The sequence below is a fragment of the Carex rostrata genome, chromosome 2, assembly GCF_964058835.1.
Source record: "Carex rostrata chromosome 2, lpCarRost1.2, whole genome shotgun sequence".
Taxonomy (NCBI): domain Eukaryota; kingdom Viridiplantae; phylum Streptophyta; class Magnoliopsida; order Poales; family Cyperaceae; genus Carex; species Carex rostrata.
In genome coordinates, this window is record NC_135919.1 from 12,683,118 (window position 1) to 12,704,878 (window position 21,761).

Sequence of the window (21,761 nt, forward strand, 5' to 3'; positions counted from 1 at the left end):
TTATCCAAGAGAACGAGATGGAAAAGTTTTCTATCTTTATCTTTTTTCATTCTAAATTTTTCTTTAGATTTTTTTTCCCCTTCTTAAATAGTAGCTAATTTTTTCTTTACTTTTTATTTAATACTAAAGGGGAGACCATGTGCTGTCACACTATCAAAACCTGTAGATGATTAAGCTGCTTGAGACTTGTGACAATTAGAAAATGTGGCGTTTTCCCAGCCTTAAATTTTTGCATGCAAGTCGATTTCATCACCAGCTCATGAGCACAGTGTACTGGCTTAGGATATACATTTGACCTTATCAAATGATATAATCATATAACTGAGCACAAAAATACACTCAAGTCCACAGGAATACACAGTAGCTTTCCAATATTTCTGTTGTTCCAAATTTTTTTTCTTTTTTTTTTTCTTTTCAGAGATGTGAAATGCAATTTCACATATTCTGAAATCAAAACCAACCAAGCTTCATGATGGTTTGTTTTACTGTCATTCCCTTAGAATGTAGAAGTCGATCTGATAATTTTGTTTATTATTTGTATTGAATCTGTACACTTAGCACATCTGATTAAGATATTGATCTCCATATAGAAAATCGTTGGTTCAAAATCCAGTACATGCATGCCATTGTATTTTTTTTGAAGGTTGGCAAAGCCAACAATTGTATTGATAAAAGTTCATTTATGAAATTCCTATTCTATTACTAATTAGAAGTATAAAATATACATATTCTACAATGCCTTTAAACCGAATTCATCCACTGATAAATATCTAAGACAGTACAATTTATCAAACAATACACTTTGCGATGCTTGTTTGAAAAAATTCTTCCGTTTCTCTCTCACCAGAGGGCTCAGACTCCTGCACATGCATGCCATTGTAGCCTGTAGGTGATTTAAAAGCATTCACTCTCATGCTAAAAATTTGTCTCAACTGCCTATTGGTCCCAAAGACACTAAGAGGAGGGGGGGGGGGGGGGGGGGGGGGGGGTTGAATAGGGCCTTTTTAGATTTTTATCTAATTAATAAGGTTTTAGCGTGTCTATATGTTATTCTTTGCAGAAACTGGAATAATTGTCACAAACTAAAAATAAAGTAAATAATAGAGTTTAGAGACACTTGACACGAGAGTTGTTTATGGAGTTTGGCACTAACTCCTACGTCTCCGGGGCCCGCAACATTCGAGATGGTGCGCCTTTATTTACCCAATGAGAAAATATCACAAGGTGGAACCGATGAGCCCTTACAATCTTCTGGGACCGAACAGGAGCACTAAAGGCTCAAAGGAAGACAATCTAATTCGCGAGGGCTCAAGATTGCTAGGTGAGAACAAGGCTCAAAGTAGTAATTGATTTGATTATGCAGGATCACTCTAGGAGTTGTTGGATTGATTGAATAAGCTTGAGATTGATTGTGTGTATTGAAGTTTGAGTGCACAAGCAACAACGACTTTTTCTAGATCTGTAAATACGAAATATTGAAGTTGGGGGTGGCTAGAGTAATACTCCAAACCTTGGTATAGCTTCTATTTATAGAGAGCTGATAAAAAAAAAAGTGGTGCTAACCGTTGCAACGGTAGGTTAATCTGAGAGGTTTGGAGGGCAACGGTGGATACTATTGACAACGGTTCCAACAACGGTAATCCTCTGGAAGGGTTAGCGTTCCGTGACGCTAAACCCTATTTTATGCGTCACGGGATTTACAGAGGATTTATTTATTCCGTTGCAACGGTTCCTAGACCGTTGCTACGATAGGCCTCACTTAAGTCAATCTCAAGCTTATTTTACCAATCTTACAGATTAATTATCCTTAATCTTGAGTTAGTATTTTTGCTATCCAGTGTCTTGTGCTTCATGACTACATTCTTGATATTGTATTGCATTTCATTAATTCATCATTGATACGTAATTACTGATCCTTCAATTGTCATGAATCTGCACGGATTCTCAAAGAAAAATGTAAAATGCAATTATGTATGTTTTTGTAAATTCAGTCAAACAGATAAGTCGAGGGCTCCCAAAGCCAACAAATCTGATATAATATTTATATTTTATCCGATTGGCAAATATTGAAGACGAAGCACATGACATGTATCTTAACGGAAGGTTCGGTTCAATACCAGCTGGTCCTTTATTTGTTGCATGGCAATGATTAGACCAGCCTTTGTTAGCCTCTTTATGTACTCCATAACAGAAATATAGAAGGCCAAAGAGGACCAGCATTAAACTGGAAAATGCATAATTTCTTTTCATTGCTACTCAAATAGCATGTGCATGTGCACAAAGGTAAGATATGGCACGATTAATTCTTCCAATAATTCCAAGGGCATGGGGGCTCTCACCATAGCTGGTCTTACTAAATGGTCCCATCAATTTCAATATGCAAAGTTGACATTTTTTATTTCACTGTTACCTTATTATTCTTGGCCTTAGTAGTCAGGACTCACTGATAAACAGCAAGTTCCTGGTCAAATACTCAAATATATAGCATGTTCATTCATTTCTCAGGTTCTCTTTCTCATGCAAACCCAAAAACTTATAGTTTTACATGGACCTTTTAATAATTAATGCATTTTAATAATAACACTAAATTTCTTGTGGCATTACTAAATTACATTAAATTATGTTTTATTCGATATTTTTAGTGACCTAAAGTACGGTGTACAACAGTTTGAAGTGCAGCTTTTGCAGAAGAAAACATATTTAAGAAAGGTGTTCTTTTTTTGGAGGACCATTTTGTAATAGACTGACTGGCATCTCTACTATTTTCTGGTTTTTGCTGCTTTGATTGATGGCATGTAGTACTGTGTCACTAGTAGGTGGCTCAACGGAAATGGAACGATCGATGCCGCATATCCCATTTCCTTTGAACTAAGGTGCTTCGTTCATAATTTTATTATTGTTTGATTGTGTTTGGGAGAAGGTGGTTTGTTTACAAGTAGTTGTGGTGTAAGAGGATGTTTCTATTAATAGGAACTAGGTGGTACGTTTATATATACCACTCATGTTCACAAAATAAATAAATAAAAAAAAATGAAAGAAAAAACCATAGTAGGAAATATCGGCCGATACCGATCCGTATCGGCCGATCCCGATCCGATCCTGAGCCGAGTCTCACGTAGCAAATTATAAAGAAAAAAAAAAGAAACCCCAATCCTGAGCCGATCCTGAGCCGATACCTCGATCCCGTATCGGTATCGGCCGGAACCGATCCCGATACCGATAATTCCTACAATGAAAAAAACCACTTTACAAGAACATTGGGTAAAGCAAAAAATTAAGTTCCAGATCAGAAAATCAATAAATATCTCATGACAAATCCATTACAGAAATAGAGAGGATAAATAGCTCTATTTGCTTAAACATGGTACTAGTTCATAACATAGTTCTTTTACAAGAAGAAATTAATGAATTCATAGTACAAAATTAATTAGGAAACTGTAAAGTATTTTTCTCATTGACAGAAAACAATATAGTAAATAACTAAGAACAACTATATTTCGTTTTGACCTCCTAGTGCTTCATCAAGTAACCATTTATCAAGCAATGAATCAAATTCATCATGCAACACTGGATCAACTTTCACCTCAATTCCTCCAAACTGATCCAGGTTCACGCTGCTATTGTTCCTATCCTCCAATCGTTTATCGTTAGAATACGATCGCATCCACCCATCTAGTAATTTTGAAATATTTTCTGCGCTTGAGGCATAGTTTGTAGGAGAAGAATGCGAACCAGAACTAACTTCCATCGGATTAGTACTTGTACATAAATCTGTACTTATAAGTTCATTCTGAGTAGTGCTTGAACCGCTTGTGGTTATTTTACTACTATTTGTTGCTTGCTGTTTATTTATTTTTTTCTTTAAGTGAGTGTTCCAGTAGTTCTTTATGTCATTATCTGTTCTCTGAGGGAGATAAGATGCTATTGCTGCCCACCTACATAAAGAAAAATAAATGAAAAATATAAATAAGATATCTTTGATATTATGGAGAACTATTGATCAATAATAACCTATACTATGTAATTGATTTTTAGTCAAATTAAACTGAAAGCAAGTGTTGGTGCATGCCAGTTAGAATGAGACACCATGTTTTTCTTGTTGCTTCAAAACTTCAATTACATCTTTTGGTCACACCTTAATTAATAATTGCAAGAAGAAAGTAAAACATCTTTTAAACATGAACAAATAGAGTTAGCACAAATTTTGGCCCGATTTTTTTAACTGTAGCATTTACTAAATATTAATTATAACCTATGACAACAAATTAACAAAATCTCGAAACATAGCATAGTGAACAATATTTTTCTACTGAGGAGAAACCCCTACAGAAGCGTTTTACCTCTAAAATAAACAATACTTAGAAAAATTGAAGCAGCATAGTGAAATGCTGCCAATGAAAACGTTCCTTTTACACACACTGTCATTGACAACGTTTGTGCTATATATGTTTGTAGACTTTTCATATACAATTAATGCTATAAGTTTAAATTACTTTTTTTTTTTTCTAATGCTACATAATAAGATATCGTAATTTGGCCCACATATATATGTATGCCTACTATATATAGAATGCGCGGTGGCGGCGACGTATGCAAGTATATATATAAAGAACCAATCAGTCTAATATTGCCTTATCAATGTCCAGAAAAACTGAAAAGGTGCCTTTGTCACTTTGTCAGCACTAGCATATATATCGGTAAAAATATATGATTTTCATATGATATATCCATGTGCTGCTAAGTAACAAACAAATCGTTCACTTCATTGATTAATTATTAATTACGGCGCTTTTAAGCAGGATAATTTAATTATTATCTCAAATGATAAGAAAGTGAGACATTAATACCTGTTTCCTAGTAAAGCCTGAAGATGGATGATAATCCCTTCTTCACGTGGAGTAAAGTTACCATGTTTAATCCCAGGCCTAAGGTAATTAGTCCATCTCAGTCTACAGCTTTTACTGCACCTCATCAATCCTACATTCACAAAAATTTCAGTGTCAAATGAGATACTTATAACACCATCACTTATCCACTAAACAAAATAAAATTACACCATTTCTTTATTATCCTGAACAATTACACAGCAGTGTTCAATCAAAGTTGTCACAGTATTTGAATCTGCCTGGCATGGCAGACAGTACTGACAAAGTTAGGGGACTTCAGAACCAAAAAAAATGAGAAAAGAAGTGTTAATGAACATTCACCAAGAAAAATTTGTTGCAAATAAAAACAAAGAACTGATGAATATTTACCGGTGTTTATTGGCACCGATCTCCAATTCCCGGGCCCATTCTGTTGGATGTAAGAGAACAGTATGCCATCTTCTTCAGGCGTCCATGGCCCTTTCTTCACGCGAATTTTCTCACAACATGGACACTGCGGTCTTCCCATCTCTCTCTCTCTCTCTTTCTCTGATCTCCCTTTCTCTCTCTCTCTCTATTATGAAGCTTTCTTTTTCTGTGACTTGAGAACTCTTCATCAACATGTGAATGTGTTTATATAGGATGAACCAGGTGACACAGTGAGAATAGCGCTTTTGGGAGGTTTTAACTTCTATTTTTTTTTCCTATTAACTGACGTCTTACCATAATCACATAAATTTCTCCGAGTTTTCCTCAATTGTCCTTTTTGTCTCTTGTGTGCAAATCGGCAGAAAGATTGAAAGCAATTTTCCTGTGGCAATCGTCATGTAGTAATTTGAGTGTCAGGTATAGTGACACTACAGGGTTATTAGTAACAATATTAATTTGCGAATAATTTACAAATTATTTGTTTTCAACACCTTCCCAAGATGAATAGATGAATTAATTAGATTTTTGATTATTCTGTGCATTTGGATGAATCAAGGAATAGCTTGGAATAGCAGCTATTTCTGGGTTTGGAATAGCTGCTAATCTAACATTTCATAGGAATAACGGAATAACAGTTAACCCGAGCTATTCCTTTGTTGAAAATAGCTTTTTTTTTTCATCCAAACGTGCTGACATTGAGAATAGCTCACCAGAAATAGTAGCTATTTATGGGTTAGCGTTATTCCTGTGTCATCCAAACGTACCCAATTACATAATTTGTTTACTTTATTAAAACTTCAAAAGTTTGATATATTTATATGCATTACAAGAAAACAAAATACATTTGTATTAATTATATCCGAATCACGGATTTTAAACTTGCTAATTATTATCAAATTAATCCTGACTTTGTCACTATAATGGGGTGACATGTGCCACACAAGGGATCAAACTGTAGGAGGCACAAGAAACATATATGTGCTAGCTCTCGTGCTGGAGAAATATCAAATAGAACAGTTGATCCAATTCAAGTGTATGATTACTTTTAATAAATGCGCAAATTATTAAGGTTTGCTTTAGATATAGAATGGTAGTTTATTAGCATTTTACTAAATGTAATTACACGTGAGTAGATCTCACTCTTTTCCCCTATTAATTAATTGCATGTTAACATCAATCGCCATCGTATTGGTAACGTACTGCACATGTTCTTATTGATTATTCCATTGCGTATTTATTGAGTTCTTTGAATGAATTCATGTTATGTATAGATATATACTATTACTTTGCATAAATTAGACATGTGTATATATATCTTGCATATCGTAGCAGTTTATTAGATTATAGCCTGGTCTACACTCTTTATTGCTTCGTAGTTTGGATGTTCTATCACGTATATATAGCTTTTTCTTTTTATTTAGTATTTTTAAGGAAATACAATTTAATTTATTCTTTGTATTTAATGCTCAAAATAGATGGCTGTCTGAAGTCTTTGCCTACTACAAGTCAGCTGCTAACTTTCATATGTTAGACTAGTACAAAGCATAATTATTTAGGACAGGCAGAATAAAACATTTAGATTGGGGGTTGAAATTAAATTCTATAATGTGTGGAAGCTGGAATTTGATCAAAGTTTTCACAACCACAAAATTGAATTCTAACCATAGCTATGAACACACATGTAACAATCATAGAGGGGCCTGAACTATATATCAACTTTTAAGAAAATAAAATTATTGAATTTCAATATACATAATTAAAAAAAATTAAAACCATAGAGGTGACTAAGTACCCTTGGCTTGCATTAAGAATATCAGCCCCCTGATTTAGGAGGAAATTTTTTATCTATAGAAATTATTAAAGTCACACGTACGAAAACAGAAATAGTACCTGATTTTCAATAAATCTAGAAAGATATGGCTCAATGAGTCTGATCCAAATATATGGATCTCAATGGTCCAGATCCATAAATATATATATACATAGGGTCCGGCTAAATTGCTGCCGACAGCATTTCAGCAGAGGTGCTGCCGGGGCTATATTTAGCCGTGTGATGTTCAAACAACAAATCCAAACCGTTAGATATTTAATCTATATTAAAATCTACTTGGAGACCAAATTTTACATTTTTTGGAATTTTTTTACTATTTATTAAGCTAGTTTGAAAACCGTTGTTTTCAGTAAATTTCTGCAGCATTGAAAAACAGTGGTTTTCAAACCAGCTTAATAAATAGTAAAAAAATTCTAAAAAATGTGAAATTTGGTCTCCAAGTAGATTTTAATATAGATTAAACATCTAACAGTTTGGATTTGTTGTTTGAACATCACATGACTAAATATAGCCCCGGCAGCACTTCTGCTGAAATGTTGCCAGCAGCAATTTAGCCGGACCCTAGTGAAATCACATTTTAACATATCCCTCCTCTCTCTCTCTCTGTATATATATATATATATATATAGAGAGAGAGAGAGAGAGAGTGTGTGACTAATATGCTTTCGGTAGCACTTCGGCCGAAGTGCTACCAGTCCAAATTTCAAATTTCAAAATCTAAAAAGTTGATCTAAACCGTTAGATGTGATCTCTATATTGAAATGTGCTTGGAGACCAAATTTTACATTTTTCTGATTTTTTTTACTATTTATTAAGCCACTTTGAAAATCGCTGATCCAACGGTGGCTTCTGATTTTACTGTTTTGTTAAGCCACCGTTGGTTTAGCAATTTTCAAAGTGGCTTAATAAATAGTAAAAAAAATTTAGAAAAATGTAAAATTTGGTCTCCAAACACATTTCAATATAGAGATCACATCTAACGGTTTAGATCGACTTTTTTAATTTTAAAATTTAAAATTTCGACCAGTAGCACTTCGGCCAAAGTGTTACCGAAAGCATATTAGTCACACTCTCTCTCTCTCTATATATATATATATATTAACGGTAGTAAGTTAACATCTTCAGGCGAATTAATTTACTCTATGGCCCACTTTCATAAGCAAAAGTTTATTTCCCAGCATCTTACTTTTCTAGATAGATTAATTTAAGCAATGATTCATACTACCAAATAAGATGTAAAAAATAAAAAATAAGATAGAATAAGTAATTTAATTCTCACTGACTTTACTCCACAATCAAGCATGACCAGAAATCATCATAGATGTATTTGTTATAGGTCTAAGAATCTCAAAATAGAGACCGTGTACGCTTAAGGGGGTTGGTACTTGATTCATAAAAGACGTGAAGAAAAATCATAACGAACTTGTTAATTAATAATGTACTGGCAAATTTATAACGTTTAACCCTTTTTAATTGTGTACAACCATAACATGAAAAGTCAAAGAGGACAGGTTAATAAATATTTATAGTTAAATATCTGATCTATGTCAATAATGTGTGATGTAGGGGCATCAGAGGATGCTACTTTGTACTTGTTCTGTTGCATATAATGTGGAGAGAGTTGATACCATGTTTTTTTTTTTGAGTAAATTTACATACCAGCTAGTCCATACAAGTATTTGAGGTAATGTAAACACCTATCTAAAAATGCAAAAAAGTATATTAATGGAGTGTCATGTTGCTCGTCTAATGTTGAAAAATATGGAAGGAAAGAAATTCAGGAGCTCTTTTCAAAGTAGAATACCAACAATGGAGCTGATAACAGGAATTAATTAGAGGCATGCTGAGGATGAATAGGGAATTGCTGAATGGATATATTGAATCTTTTTTACATTTACTTTTTTTTTCCCTTTAATAGTTTGCGTTCATATTCATATTGTTACATCTCTTTTGTCCTAATTTTGTATCATAATTTGTTATTCAATTTAATTATGAATATATATTTGTTGATAGGTAACTCTCTAGCAAATTTATATTATCCAGATTTATTTACACTTTATTATCAAGGGAAAATTTCTAGTGTACCCATACAAGCTTTCAAAATGCTGAAGAAACTAATAATGCTGTGAAACGAGGTAAATATTTTAGATTAGCAGTGGGAATACACAAATCATATTAAAATTATATGATTGATGAATTAAAATCATATCTAATAAATAGAACCGTTTATCTGATCAATGTTCTCTATTTTTCCTTTGAAAATAATATATATTTTGTTCATTTTATTTTTTTTATACTAACTCAATGGACATAATTTTTTTTTAAATAAACAATCAGTATTTAATAAAAGCAATTATGCTTCCTTTATTACTGTTATTTTTGTTATTATTTGTGGGCTTCATTGTTATTCTTATATACATATACCTTACATGCAGATAGGTGCTCCTTGGACATTGAAAGAACCATAGTATATATAGACAGACAGGCTCCGAGAGTACCAATATTAAAATTTCTTTTTCGGATCAAAAGTTAGACTCAGTGCTTAAATAAGAAAGCCGACATGTTACCAATGTGTCAATGTGCTAGTACAATTCCTAACAGGAAGGGAGGAGGAGAAGACACAGGAGGTGGTAATGGGGTCGCGAGAGGGTCACACCTAGGTAGCTCTGCACATTTATTCTCTCTGGTCACATTATGATATATCAACAATTATTCAAGAATTTAGTGCTCTGTGTACCAATGCGCATTAATTCTCACTTCACTGTGTACCAGCTTGATTTTGACATGCTACTAAGGAATTGAGTCAGAGTTTTTACCAGTCAGTCAGATCAGGTACTGTATGGTACTATATGATATAAGACTTGTATAGGTTGGGTTTCGTCGTTGCCTCTTACTTCGCTTGGGCATTTTTTATTCTGTTCTCTCTCTTTTTCTTTTTTCTTTTTTTTTTTTTTTTTTTTTTCTTTTTGTAAAGGCTTTTGAGCCTGTTTCATTAAAGAAACAGAAGAACTGATACAATCCAAAAGATAGGGAGTTAATGTGCATTACCATGCTATAGAAGATGTCCAAAAGCACAAGAAACTCCTACTATATCATACGCAACAGCGTTCCAATGCTTCTGTTCTCCTCGGGTATATTTGATTGCAAAACAAAAATAACTAGAATAGTCAAGTCTCAAAACTCTTAAGAATAGTCTATTCTAATAAGACAAAAGAATTAGATTTCCTATTCTAACTATTCTAACTCAACCAGACATCATTATGTTTGGATGTACTGAGAATAGCAAGAATAGCGCTGTTTCGATCCATCCAAACATACTCAATTGCTATTCGGAATAGCGAGAATAACGCTATTCTGCTATTCCTACAAAAAGTCGAAATAGCAATTGGTATTTTCTCAAATGTTTAATCCCTCCATCGCTATTCTAAATATTCAATTCAAACAATATTTTCGCTATTCCGAATAGCACCACATCAACACTATTCTCACACTCTTCCAAAAATCACTATTTTCATCTACTATTCTCAAATAGTAGCTATTCTAGCTATTCTAGAGTGCATCCAAACGTACTAGGCTATTCCGAATAGCTTAACTTCAGGTGCATTTGGATGAAACAAGAATAGCACTATTCTTTTGAGCTATTCTACATTTGGATGGAGCAAGAATAACACTAACCCATTATTTTTTGTTTGTCTTATATGGGTTAGCTACTATTCTCAAAAGTGTGTTTGGATGAAAACTTGGATTAGTGAGAATAGTGAGCTAATCCAACTTTAGTTGAGTTAGTAGAATAGCATGCTAACCCATAAAAGACAAACAAAGAATAGTCTCTTTTTGCTAATCCAAACACATCCAAACGTAAATAGTTGTTCGGAATAGTAGCTAATCTGGATTAGCACTATTTTTTGCCTCATAAATAAGACCAGATCTCAATAGCTGTTGCCCCCTAGGTAACACATTAGCATAAGCTACCAACTAATGAACCCTAAAATTCATACTGAAATGAAAAGGTCCAAAGACCAACCTGGTAATAGAATTCCTGAATAAAGAGTTCCAACATGCCACTGGAAAATTTACATGGATAAGGAGAATAAATCAACAAAAAATAACAGAAGTTCCTAAACCATCCAATTACATTGTAATATAATAGACATCATTCGCTTTCATAATCTTCATCATCTCCAAAGGAAAACACTGATGTATCAGCTGCAATTGCCTTAAAATCATTTGCAGAACTGGAGTTACCACTTGCACTGTTTTCTTTCACATCAGTCACAGGGCCCTTCAGAGAAATACCTTGCAGGACTTGGCTGATCTTGGATTGAGGTGCCTCATCAGGCAAACTCAGATCCTTGACTCCTTTATTCTTATTTGATCCGTTTCCTTCACCATCACTATCTGAAATGCTTTTATCGGTATTTTGAAGTACTGGTCTGCTTTCTCTAGGAGCTTTTTCTGTTGGCTTTAAAATTTTTCTAACATTTGCAAGAGTTGGTTTTAATGGCCCAGAACCGTCATAGTCTAGTAACACGACCTCGAGTTGAAATCCTGGAGACGGCAATTTTCTCTGTAATTTAAGTATTGATTTAAAGTTTGGAAAGAAAAGTTAGGGATATTGAACAATATATAATGTGTTACAGTAGGTTGTACCTTGTCAAAACCATCAAGGTCTTCCGGGTTAAGCATTTTCCTATTTTCTGCCATTGTAGTATTCAGCCAACTGCACAAAGAAGAGTCAGCATACTAAAAACAGTACTTGGAAAATGCCTACTATTATCGGCATTTGCACAAAACACACCCAGTAAATGGTAATTGCAAAAAAAACACCCATGTAGTTGACAGGAGCCTAGCCTCTGTTAGGAAAGCTTTCGAAATGACTGTATTCATAGGTGCACTTATTCAAACATAATATTAAAAACCTTAAATCTAGCCAATTATTTATGAGAAAAAAAAAAGTTAATATAAAGTCAGTTGTGCTAACATGATGAAAGGAGCACCCTTGCCCAAGTCAAATGTTGTAATGATGTACTTAGTTTATTACCCGTATATTTTAAAATCACGCTTTGTAAGAACCAAAAATCATGTGTCTTCTGCAAATCAGAAACCAGACCTTATTTTCCCAAAAACATAAACAGTACAGTTGTTTCTTTTTCAATAATGTTAAGAGAAAATGCAAATAGTTAATAAATTACAAGTAGAAATCTCCTTGGCCATCCTGGAAGTGAACTTTGAAATCACCAGTCACCTCAGCTAGACCAAGCTCGCCAGGTAAACCAAACACCACAATCCCCTTTTTCGGTGACTTGAACCAGAATTCAGCAGGCTAAAATATGAAAAAAGAAAATTAACAACAGCGACATGAAACCCTTATGATTAGTTTAAGTTGGCCTCTATCATTACTTTTGTTTAGACACCATCTGATTGAACCATCTGACATGAAACCTATTGGAGGTATACACTAGTTATTATAATACCGAAACGACCTGTACCAGTCTTAAGGGTTAAAGCTGCAAAGGATCTTACATTCAAATCTTTCGTAGTTGTATGCTTCTTTGTTGAGAAAAGAACTCCTACATCAGTAAATAAAATTTATATAATTAGAAGGAAAAAATTTTCATTAATGTATATGGGAACAACATAGCCAAAAATGAAATAAGCACGAGTAATAGAAAAATTAGTCAAGAAAGGCATAAGACACCAAGAAAAATTAGGTTATTGTGGTCCAGTATTACCATTGTAATTGGAGACGGTTATAGAAGGTCTAATCCAGTTGGGGCAGTTATGGAGGCGAAATCCCCTGAGCATACATCTGAAGAGGATAAAAATGTAGCAAGAAATTATATGTTAGAAATGCTCTGTTAAAAAAGATGAACAAATCATAGTTTAGTCGTCAAATTTGTTGATGTTTTGGTGTGTTGTCTTGAAAAGCTTTCTTTAAACATTTGTATCCTAAAATGCTTTTTCGTAATGCTGGTATGTTACAAAAAAAGGGGTACTGCCAAAACATTGAAAAGTGAAGCTCTAGACTATCGATGGATATTTACTGGAGGAAATTACAGAAAAAGGGGATAACATCACATATAACCCTTACTGGTAACTAAATAGCAAATACATCACTGCCAGACAAGATAATTCTGAAATACTAAAACACTCTAAGCAGGTTAATGACTCTGTACCTAACACCCCCCCCCCCCCCCCCCCCCCCCCCCCCCCCACACACACACACACACACAACAAACATCACAAGAAGTGATGCAGCCTTGTACTCTATGGTTGATTGGTCAAGTCAAGTCTATTTTTTAGGTGGTCCATAAATTAGTATCAGTCTACTAGTTTCCAGTTCTATGAATCAGTCTCTATTTTCAGATGCAGTCTACTAGATAAATCAGTTTGTCTCAAAAGCCTAATCCCATTACTAAGTGTAATACATGCTGCACCAAGATGAATGTATCTCCTTTTAAGCTTGCATTCTGGTGCAATAGGAATTACTATCATTTTGTTCATGAGCATGACACACAACTATTATTGACCTTAACATAAGTCTCGTATGGAATTTTGATTTACAATTTGACATCTCACTGGTAATAAATATTTGTTTATTTTATTTTAATCTAGAGGTCCACAAAACAGTCATTGAACACAGTACTTAAAAAAAGGTGCATAAAAGGAGGATCGTTGTTTACCTTTGAGAGAAGTTGGTCATTTGAAAAAAAATTGAACATGTATTTTTGCATGTTGTCAGAGCATATGAGAATTTTTCATTTTGCAGGCATATATATGAATATGAAGTTTTGACCTTATTTTGGTTTGCAAGTGAGAAAAAAAAAGACAAAAGGAGCGTAAGAAGTAGCTCATGGTATAAATAGGAATCATATATTACCTGCGCCCTGCTGGAACTTCTCCTTTCAGATTCAATAAGATGTGCTCAAAATATTCTACATATCTCTAGGGGAAAAAACAGAGATTAATTTGAGAAGACCTACTCTAATTAACAGTTACAAAAGTTGGAAGAAACAATAATTCAGCAACAAAGATAAACTCACAATCTGGCTTGGCAGAACAAGTCCCTTTCCATCTATGCATCTTTTTTTATTAAAGAAGTAAATGCACTCCTCAGATGTTGGAAAAAGCTGAAAAATGAAGATTACCAAATTTAGAGAACTAGAAATCGTAATTATGCATCTCCTAGGAAGAGCTATAACTAAGTGATGCATATATACTCACGAAGTTTTCCCATGTTAGAATTTAAATTATATCTTAAGCTCGCTTTTTTTTCTTCTAGACTTTACTTCAGTTATTGGTAATTTTGAATTTCAGAGGAAATTTCCTGAAATTCTAAGAAACTTTTGTGCCTGCGAACAGTACTAGAAAGACAACCCCGTATTTTGTTTCTTTGTAAATTTGCATTACCCACCCACACACACCCACAGCAAAAAGGAACCAGGGACAATTACCTTTAAATAAAGTAGAAGGCTGGAAATCATTAAACCGGTGCGTCCCATACCAGCTTTACAGTGCACCACCACCACATTTTGGGGATCTGCCTCTAACCATGAACTTGCACTCTCACAAAATGCCTTTATTAACCCAAGTGGGGGGCAATTGTGGTCATCAAATGGAAAACATGCCACCTAAAAGCAAATTCATGGTGCATAAACAAGTGTGTATAAAGAGAGACAAATGGGATTTTTCACCCATTAATCTTTACAATTCAATTGCTTGTAGAATTAATAATGCAACTAAACAATTATATAGGTATCCTGACACTGAGACTCGATTTATGTTAAAATTCTACTAAGAAACTCCTTCAAATGTCTTGTATCAGACTTAAACAATAGAGTAAAAAAAACTATATTGCTATAAACCTTTCCCTCGAGAAGTGACGCATCATAGAGCCTTTCTGAACAAAGATTGTAAACCTTGTATTTTCCCTATTGCCAGAAGAAAAATGAAGTTACTAGCTATTCATGACAAAGTTCAACTACTTACTACCATTTCATGCATAATACAAGTTTAACGAGAATAAACTCATATTCTGAAAGGTATATGACAAAATAATATATAAATTACCTTATGGCGTGATTCGAAAAATCTGATCACTTCTTCCATGTGGTTGCGATAGAAGCCCTATATCAGCCAATGACCCATTTGAGTTGTTACTTATTCAGCCCATGATATTATCTTTATATGGCGATAATATAATAAACTAAACTAGTATTTAAGTACCTCAATATAACCAAATAAGCCTGAGCTCAGGTCACCTGCCGGGAAGCCCATGGCAATAATATTTTCAGTTATATATGTCATATCCAAATCAAATCCATCCTCCTGTATCAGAAAAAGAGGCAAAATCATAAATAACCAATTAAAATATAATAAATCGAGATCTAGGGCCATCAGACACTGCTTTTGATCAGAACATACACATAGAATAATGAAATAAAAATTGAATACATGAAAATTAGCTTATTAAAAGTTAATTATGGCATTTGAATTACCTGAAACCTCCTTTTATTCTGAGATACCATATGCCGAGCCTTGACCTGGACAGCCTTTACTGCACTCACTGAAGTGTCAACTATGCCTTTGGTCAAAGACCCGATAATGCTGCTTCCACTTGCCTCACTCTTCGCGCTAGAATCTGACGGAGTTGCAGAGAAATTCAATCCAAGACCACTGCTTATGCGAGTGAAGGCTGATTGTGTCGTGGTCTGAGCCTGTTGGTCCTGTTGGCTCATCGGTTGTAATGTTTTAAAACCCCTGGTCCATGAAGAGAACATAGATGGTGCAGGTTGATTTTGGGTGGAGGGATCAACATTTTGATTTTGCACGCTGGCATCACTTTTTATATTATCAGGAGAGGTAGATTGGGAAGAAGGTGACTGTAGTTCAACTTCTTGTTTCTCCATCTTATCTGCATTTATTTATAATCGCTTTGAGTGGACAATACTAGTTCGAATTTAGTGAGGCAGTTTAATATGCAATGTATACCCCTTAATAGAAATGAGGTTTTTTTTTTCTTTTTTCTGTACTGAAGTGAGTATCTAATAAATCTGGGCCGATGGATCTGACAATAACGTGTAGCTTGATTAGAATGTACTTGGAGAATTGAAAATTGAAAGTATGAATTGCACCTCAAATCAGGGATCTAACCAAAAAAACACTAACAGATAAAGAAATTTTAGCGAAGACCATAAGAGCAATGCTTCCAGTGCAAAAATCAGAACAAGTAATGATTAGCATTGCAAATGTCGGTCAGAGGAAGAGAAATCAGAGAACCTGAAATGTGGCAGCGAATCCGGCGAGGTCGTAGATTGCAACTTCAAATTGGAAACCCAATGCTTGAAGAACGAAGAGGACGAATGAATCGGGAAGACCAGTAGTGCCGCTGTTTTCTTTTTTTCTTTTTCCCCCGGCTCCTCTCCAATTGAACGAATTAATTAGAGAGTCCTGTTAACACAGAAACTAGTTACATTGACCGTACAAGCTCAAAAGAAAAAATAAAAAAAATAAAAATTTGAAATCTCTCTTCCTGTCTTCCATATCCCAACTCTCTATATTGAAGAGTTTTTTGTTGAGCATATTTATTGAAAGTATATAAATTTTCCATTATTTACTGAGAAGTAAAAGACATACTTGTAAACAGATTATATATGTGCTTCTTTTTGTCTTTCCTGTTGCAACAAGATTTCTTTAATGCATTATAATTAATTGGAGAATAAATTAAGTCATGTTTTTCTTTTTTATGAAAGATTTTTGTCTTTGGAAGTTATATGAATTTTCTATGCATATCATTATTATTTGAAAATTTTGTAACGTCAATATTAGATTAGATAAAACTTTTAATGCTTATTGGAAGATTTGTTATTTTGGAGGAACGATATAAAATATAATTTTAAAATTGAGTAAGGCTTTGATGCTATATACTTCTGTTGCTATTGTCTAAAAAATCTATCATATAAACTTCAGGTTTCGATTTAAGTAACCCAGTAAATTAGTTATATAATAAACTTGTAGAATACCAAGTTTGACTATTTTTTATGATTTATGAAAAATGAAAAATAACCTAAAATATTAGCCATTTTATTTTATTTTTAAGCCCTTTTTGTCATTTTTGTAAATCATAAAAAATAGTTAAATTTTTTCATAAATAGTAAAAATTGGTATTCTACAAGTTTATTATATATCCAATTTACTGAGCTACTTAGATCGAAGTTTGAAGTTTGTACGATCACGGAAGACTTTATGCTATTAATATCACCTAAACCTTACTCTTTAAAATTTTCGAAGTATTTAATGCATATCTAGATACTATTATAAGCATTTTTATGCTTATTTTTTTAAAATGATTTCAATATAGATACATGTATATAATGTATATAGCATTTTAAAATTTTGTAATATAATTTATTTTAAAATGATCTTAAACAATCGGTCTTCAAATTCTAATTTTACATAATGAGTGGAAACATATGTAAAAAAAATTGTTTTGTTATATATTCATGCAAATAGAGGCGGAGTCAGACTTTCAAACTATAGAGTAATGGAGATTAATTATATAAAAATTTTATACAGAGAATGAAGATCAATTTTACATGATCCTGATATTTTCCTCTAAATTATATTAAAAAAATCATATGTAAATACAAAAAAATAGAAATAAATTGACCCATATCTTTTACTTAGGTCCGCCGTGGATTCAACTCAATATCTTTTACGTTAAAAGTGAGAAGAATCTCAAAAATATTTCACATTTTTCTTTCTTTCTTGACATGCACTGTTGAATTATAAAATTCTCTAGAGTGGAGGGACTCTCCAGTTTGAGAGGAAGCGGACCCTTTTTGTCTTCTTTCTTCCTCACAAACTTGGTACTGATCAGCGAGGAATTCAAATCACCTGAGTTCACTCAAATTTTGAGTTTAGATCCGAACCGTCCGATCTATATTAGCACAAATATTAAAGAATCCCAGTGTATTTCACTTCGACCGGACTGACCCGGACTCTCATCGGACGGTCAGAATCTAAACTTAAAATTTGAGTTACTTCAGAGGATTCGGTCTCGATCAGCGAGAAGGGAGCCACGTACGGGTCGCTCGGGCCGAATTCACATCCTCATATATATCTCATATTTTGCGTAACTTTTTGAAAAATCTCAACCGTTTAAATATGTTATGCACGAATGTCAAAGTTAAAATAATATTGACCCTGCGCTATCTCCGAATAGGCACTGGACACGTCGGTCACGCAAAATATGAGATATCTCATAAGATACGCAATAGAGCGGGCTACGGACCTACGGTCAATATATATATATACAGGTCATCTCTATCAGCTTATCTATTACAGCACCTGTAGCGAGTCTCTGATGTCTGCTCCGATTAGTGGCTACAATGGAAGAGGTTCATCATGCACGGGCCGGACTTAATTTGGGCCTGAACCGACCCAACATTAGCCTTTTATGAACCTCCCTAGTTTCATAGCGACCGAGGCATGGCGATTTTACCAGACGAGATATGGCAGCGAATTCTAGAAATCGGCGCGGAGACCTCCCGACTGGATTGCAGAGACCTGTGCTGCCTCTCGATCGCTTCCCGCCGACTCAACCGCCTGTCACTGGACCCCACCTTGTGGGCGATCCTCCTCGCCCGCGATTTCCCCCCTTCTGATCCTCCTCCTCCGCCTCCTTCCAAGTCCCTCTACAAAACCAAGTACGAGCTCTAGCCTTATTGTTTATTTATTTATTTATGTATTTTGCTTGTAGACTTACTAGGTTAATCTGGGTTAATACGATTATCATGATCCCTACCCTAAACGCAGTCAGTCTGCATAATCATCTTTTACCCCCCAAATTTTCTCAATTTAAACCAACCCATTTTGGGGTTATTTAGTTTTATTGCTATTTTGGGGAGAACTGAATCGATAAGGTGGGTGATAAAAACGTGCCTATTGTTGACTGATTGTTTAATTATCCTTTTGATTCCTCCACCATGTATAAAGATCAATATTTAGCAGATGCAAAACTATTTTTGATGTGGTCAAATTAAAAATGCTGTCATTGTAATAAAATAAATGCAAGCTAAATTGAAGCTCATATTACAATTTCATAATGGACAATATTCTTTTCACTACTCCCAATATATATATATATATAGAGAGAGAGAGAGAGACTAATATGCTTTCGGTAGCATATGGGCCGAAGTGCTACCGGTCAAAATTTGAAATTTCAAAATCTAAAAAGTTGATATGAACCGTTCATCTTGTTCTCCATATTAATATGTGCTTGCATACCAAATTTTACATTTTTCTGAATTTTTTTACTATTTATTAAGCTACTTTGAAAATTGCTGATCCAACGGTGGCTTAACAAAACAGTAAAATCAGAAGCCACTGTTGGATCAGCGATTTTCAAAGTGGCTTAATAAATAGTAAAAAAATTCAGAGAAATGTAAAATTTGGTCTCCAAGCACATATTAGAACAAGATGAACGGTTCAGATCGACATTTTGGATATTGAAATGTCAAATTTGGACCGGTAGCACTTTGACCCATATGCTACCAAAAACATATTAGTCACACTCTCTCTCTCTCTATATATATATACAGAGAGAGAGAGAATGGCTAAGCTCAAAACATTTTTTCCTAGTCCCGGAACAAATGACTCGGTTTTCCGATTTTCAAAGTCCAAACACTCGATCCAAACCATTAGATGTAATCTATATTAAAATGTGCTTGGAGACCAAATTTTATATTTTTTGGAATTTTTTAGTATTTATTTTTGAAAATCGCTGTTTTTCAATGATAAAGAATTTTAATAAAAACAACGATTTTCAAACCATCTTAATAAATAGTAACAAAATTTAAAAAAATGTAAAATTTGGTCTTCAAGCACATTTTAATATAGATTAAACATCTAACGGTTTGGATCGACTATTTGGAATTTGAAAATCGGAAAACCGAGTTGTTTGTTCCGGGGGCTAGGAAAAAACGTTTTGAGCTTAGCCCCTCTCTCTCTCTATATATATAGAGAGAGAGAGAGACAGCTGGGCTACAGTACTTCGCGAAGTAAAGCGAGTGTTTTACTTCACGTTTATATCTTCAATTTCAAAGTTCAAAACATTGATCCGAACCGTTCAAGTTGATCTCTATATTAAATTGTGCTTGGAGACTAAATTTTACATTTTTTTTGAAATTTTTTATTATTTTTTTAGAATTTTTTAAAATCACTGTTTTTGATGGTCCAGAATTATCTGAAAAATATGAGGTATGATGAGGTATAAAAAAAATGAGGCATTGAAACCCTCCTCTATATATATATATATATATATTTTTTTTTAATTGTAGTTATTTATTTTATTCATCTACTCCCAATATATTTTTTTTATGTTTTTTATATTTATTGTGGTAGGTTTGAGAGGGATAAAGCTAGGAAGCTTGCACAATGGAAGAGGAGGGTCCTAAATGCAGAGAGTCAGTTGGCAATGTGCAAGAATAAATTAATTGATTTGGAATCAATGATAGTACAAGAGAATCAGAAATTGAAGGCTACTGCAGAGGAGATCACTAATTTGGAAACAACCAGGTCTTATTTCTCTTAAAAAAACACTATACCAAGTAGTCAGCTAAGTGTTAGGAGAAACTGACCCATATAAATTTTTTTAATTTTTGTATATTATTTTGAATTTGCTCCAAATAATATATTTAAGGGCTTTTTATTTGTAGCAAATATTTGGGAGGCAATTCAATACGGACAATCGAAACCTTATAATTTCATTTGTTCTAGTAGATTTATGTTTCAACCACTAAGATTTTGGGGTAATTTCACCTAAACACTTCAACATCAATAACTCAAATTTTGAAATTCATTGTGCAACTACGATAGGAACAAATAAATTCAGATGTATTTTAGCACTTCCTTCCAGAAAGTTGTTTATCAATTTGAACTAATGGTTGGAGTGCTAATTGCACAGCTCTGTAGTAGTATTGCCTTTGCCTCGTCGCTTCTCTTTTCCCTTTTTTTTTTCCTTTGCGAAGTGTTCTGTCAATATAATTTTCACTGTCAAATTTGTTGAATCAATTTTATTTTGTAGGAGTGCATCGGTGGCACTAAATGTATGGCAGCCAGAAATTGTCCGTGGCTGTCAGAAGCAGATGGTGGAGCAGTGCACTGTGCCTATCGAGTCCCGTCTTGCTTCTTTAAAAATGGAATTTCAAGTTTGTAAGCAACAAATTGCAACTTACCACAAAGCCTATGTATGTCTTGTGATTTTCATTTCATATATATTGAGAACTCAGAAAATGAGATAATCTGAACACATTATTATTCCTATGAATTTAATGGTTTCTGGCAGAACAAAGAGAAACAGAGGTTTGGAGAATATGAAGAAGCAGTTCGTTCTTTGAAATATCAACCCTTCCCGGGTGATCAGTCGGTGCCAGTGAAAATGAGGTCGAAATCAAGGATAAAAATTAACAGGTCAAAAAGGCATGAAAATTAACATTTTGATTTTTCAATTTAAAAGTGTATATAGGATGCTTGTACTATGTTATTGTAGTTTTATATGTTGCTACTTGTTTCTTGATGTAAAATATGTGTTCTGTCTTCGTACTTTCTTAATATATAACTGAGTAATTCCGTGC

General features: G+C 33.9%; 3 protein-coding genes across 4 annotated transcripts; 1 reads left to right on the forward strand and 2 right to left on the reverse strand.

The window, feature by feature from the left end:
• Nucleotides 1-3,262: 3,262 nt before the first annotated feature.
• LOC144550213 (transcription factor MYB60-like) lies at nucleotides 3,263-5,523 on the reverse strand. The gene is made up of 3 exons (XM_078298530.1): nucleotides 5,256-5,523; nucleotides 4,848-4,977; nucleotides 3,263-3,935 (listed from the first exon to the last, which is right to left on the reverse strand). Exons 1-3 carry the CDS (start codon nucleotides 5,392-5,394, stop codon nucleotides 3,491-3,493), a joined length of 714 nt encoding a protein of 237 aa, XP_078154656.1. The 5' UTR covers nucleotides 5,395-5,523; the 3' UTR covers nucleotides 3,263-3,490.
• A 5,600-nt stretch (nucleotides 5,524-11,123) lies between these two features.
• LOC144575448 (phosphatidylinositol 3,4,5-trisphosphate 3-phosphatase and protein-tyrosine-phosphatase PTEN2A-like) lies at nucleotides 11,124-16,585 on the reverse strand. 2 transcript variants are annotated; one of them, XM_078325599.1, is made up of 13 exons: nucleotides 16,405-16,585; nucleotides 15,624-16,039; nucleotides 15,352-15,453; nucleotides 15,196-15,252; nucleotides 14,991-15,056; nucleotides 14,580-14,756; nucleotides 14,169-14,255; nucleotides 14,006-14,070; nucleotides 12,858-12,934; nucleotides 12,649-12,695; nucleotides 12,318-12,448; nucleotides 11,776-11,845; nucleotides 11,124-11,692 (listed from the first exon to the last, which is right to left on the reverse strand). In XM_078325599.1, exons 2-13 carry the CDS (start codon nucleotides 16,032-16,034, stop codon nucleotides 11,279-11,281), a joined length of 1,704 nt encoding a protein of 567 aa, XP_078181725.1. In that variant the 5' UTR covers nucleotides 16,035-16,039; nucleotides 16,405-16,585; the 3' UTR covers nucleotides 11,124-11,278. The 2 variants fall into 2 exon arrangements, with proteins under 2 accessions (XP_078181725.1, XP_078181730.1); XM_078325604.1 differs by having other exon boundaries at nucleotides 16,260-16,424.
• Nucleotides 16,586-18,569: 1,984 nt separating this feature from the next.
• On the forward strand, nucleotides 18,570-21,761 carry LOC144575460 (F-box family protein). Its single transcript, XM_078325612.1, has 4 exons — nucleotides 18,570-18,833; nucleotides 20,530-20,703; nucleotides 21,212-21,374; nucleotides 21,473-21,761. Exons 1-4 carry the CDS (start codon nucleotides 18,616-18,618, stop codon nucleotides 21,617-21,619), a joined length of 702 nt encoding a protein of 233 aa, XP_078181738.1. The 5' UTR covers nucleotides 18,570-18,615; the 3' UTR covers nucleotides 21,620-21,761.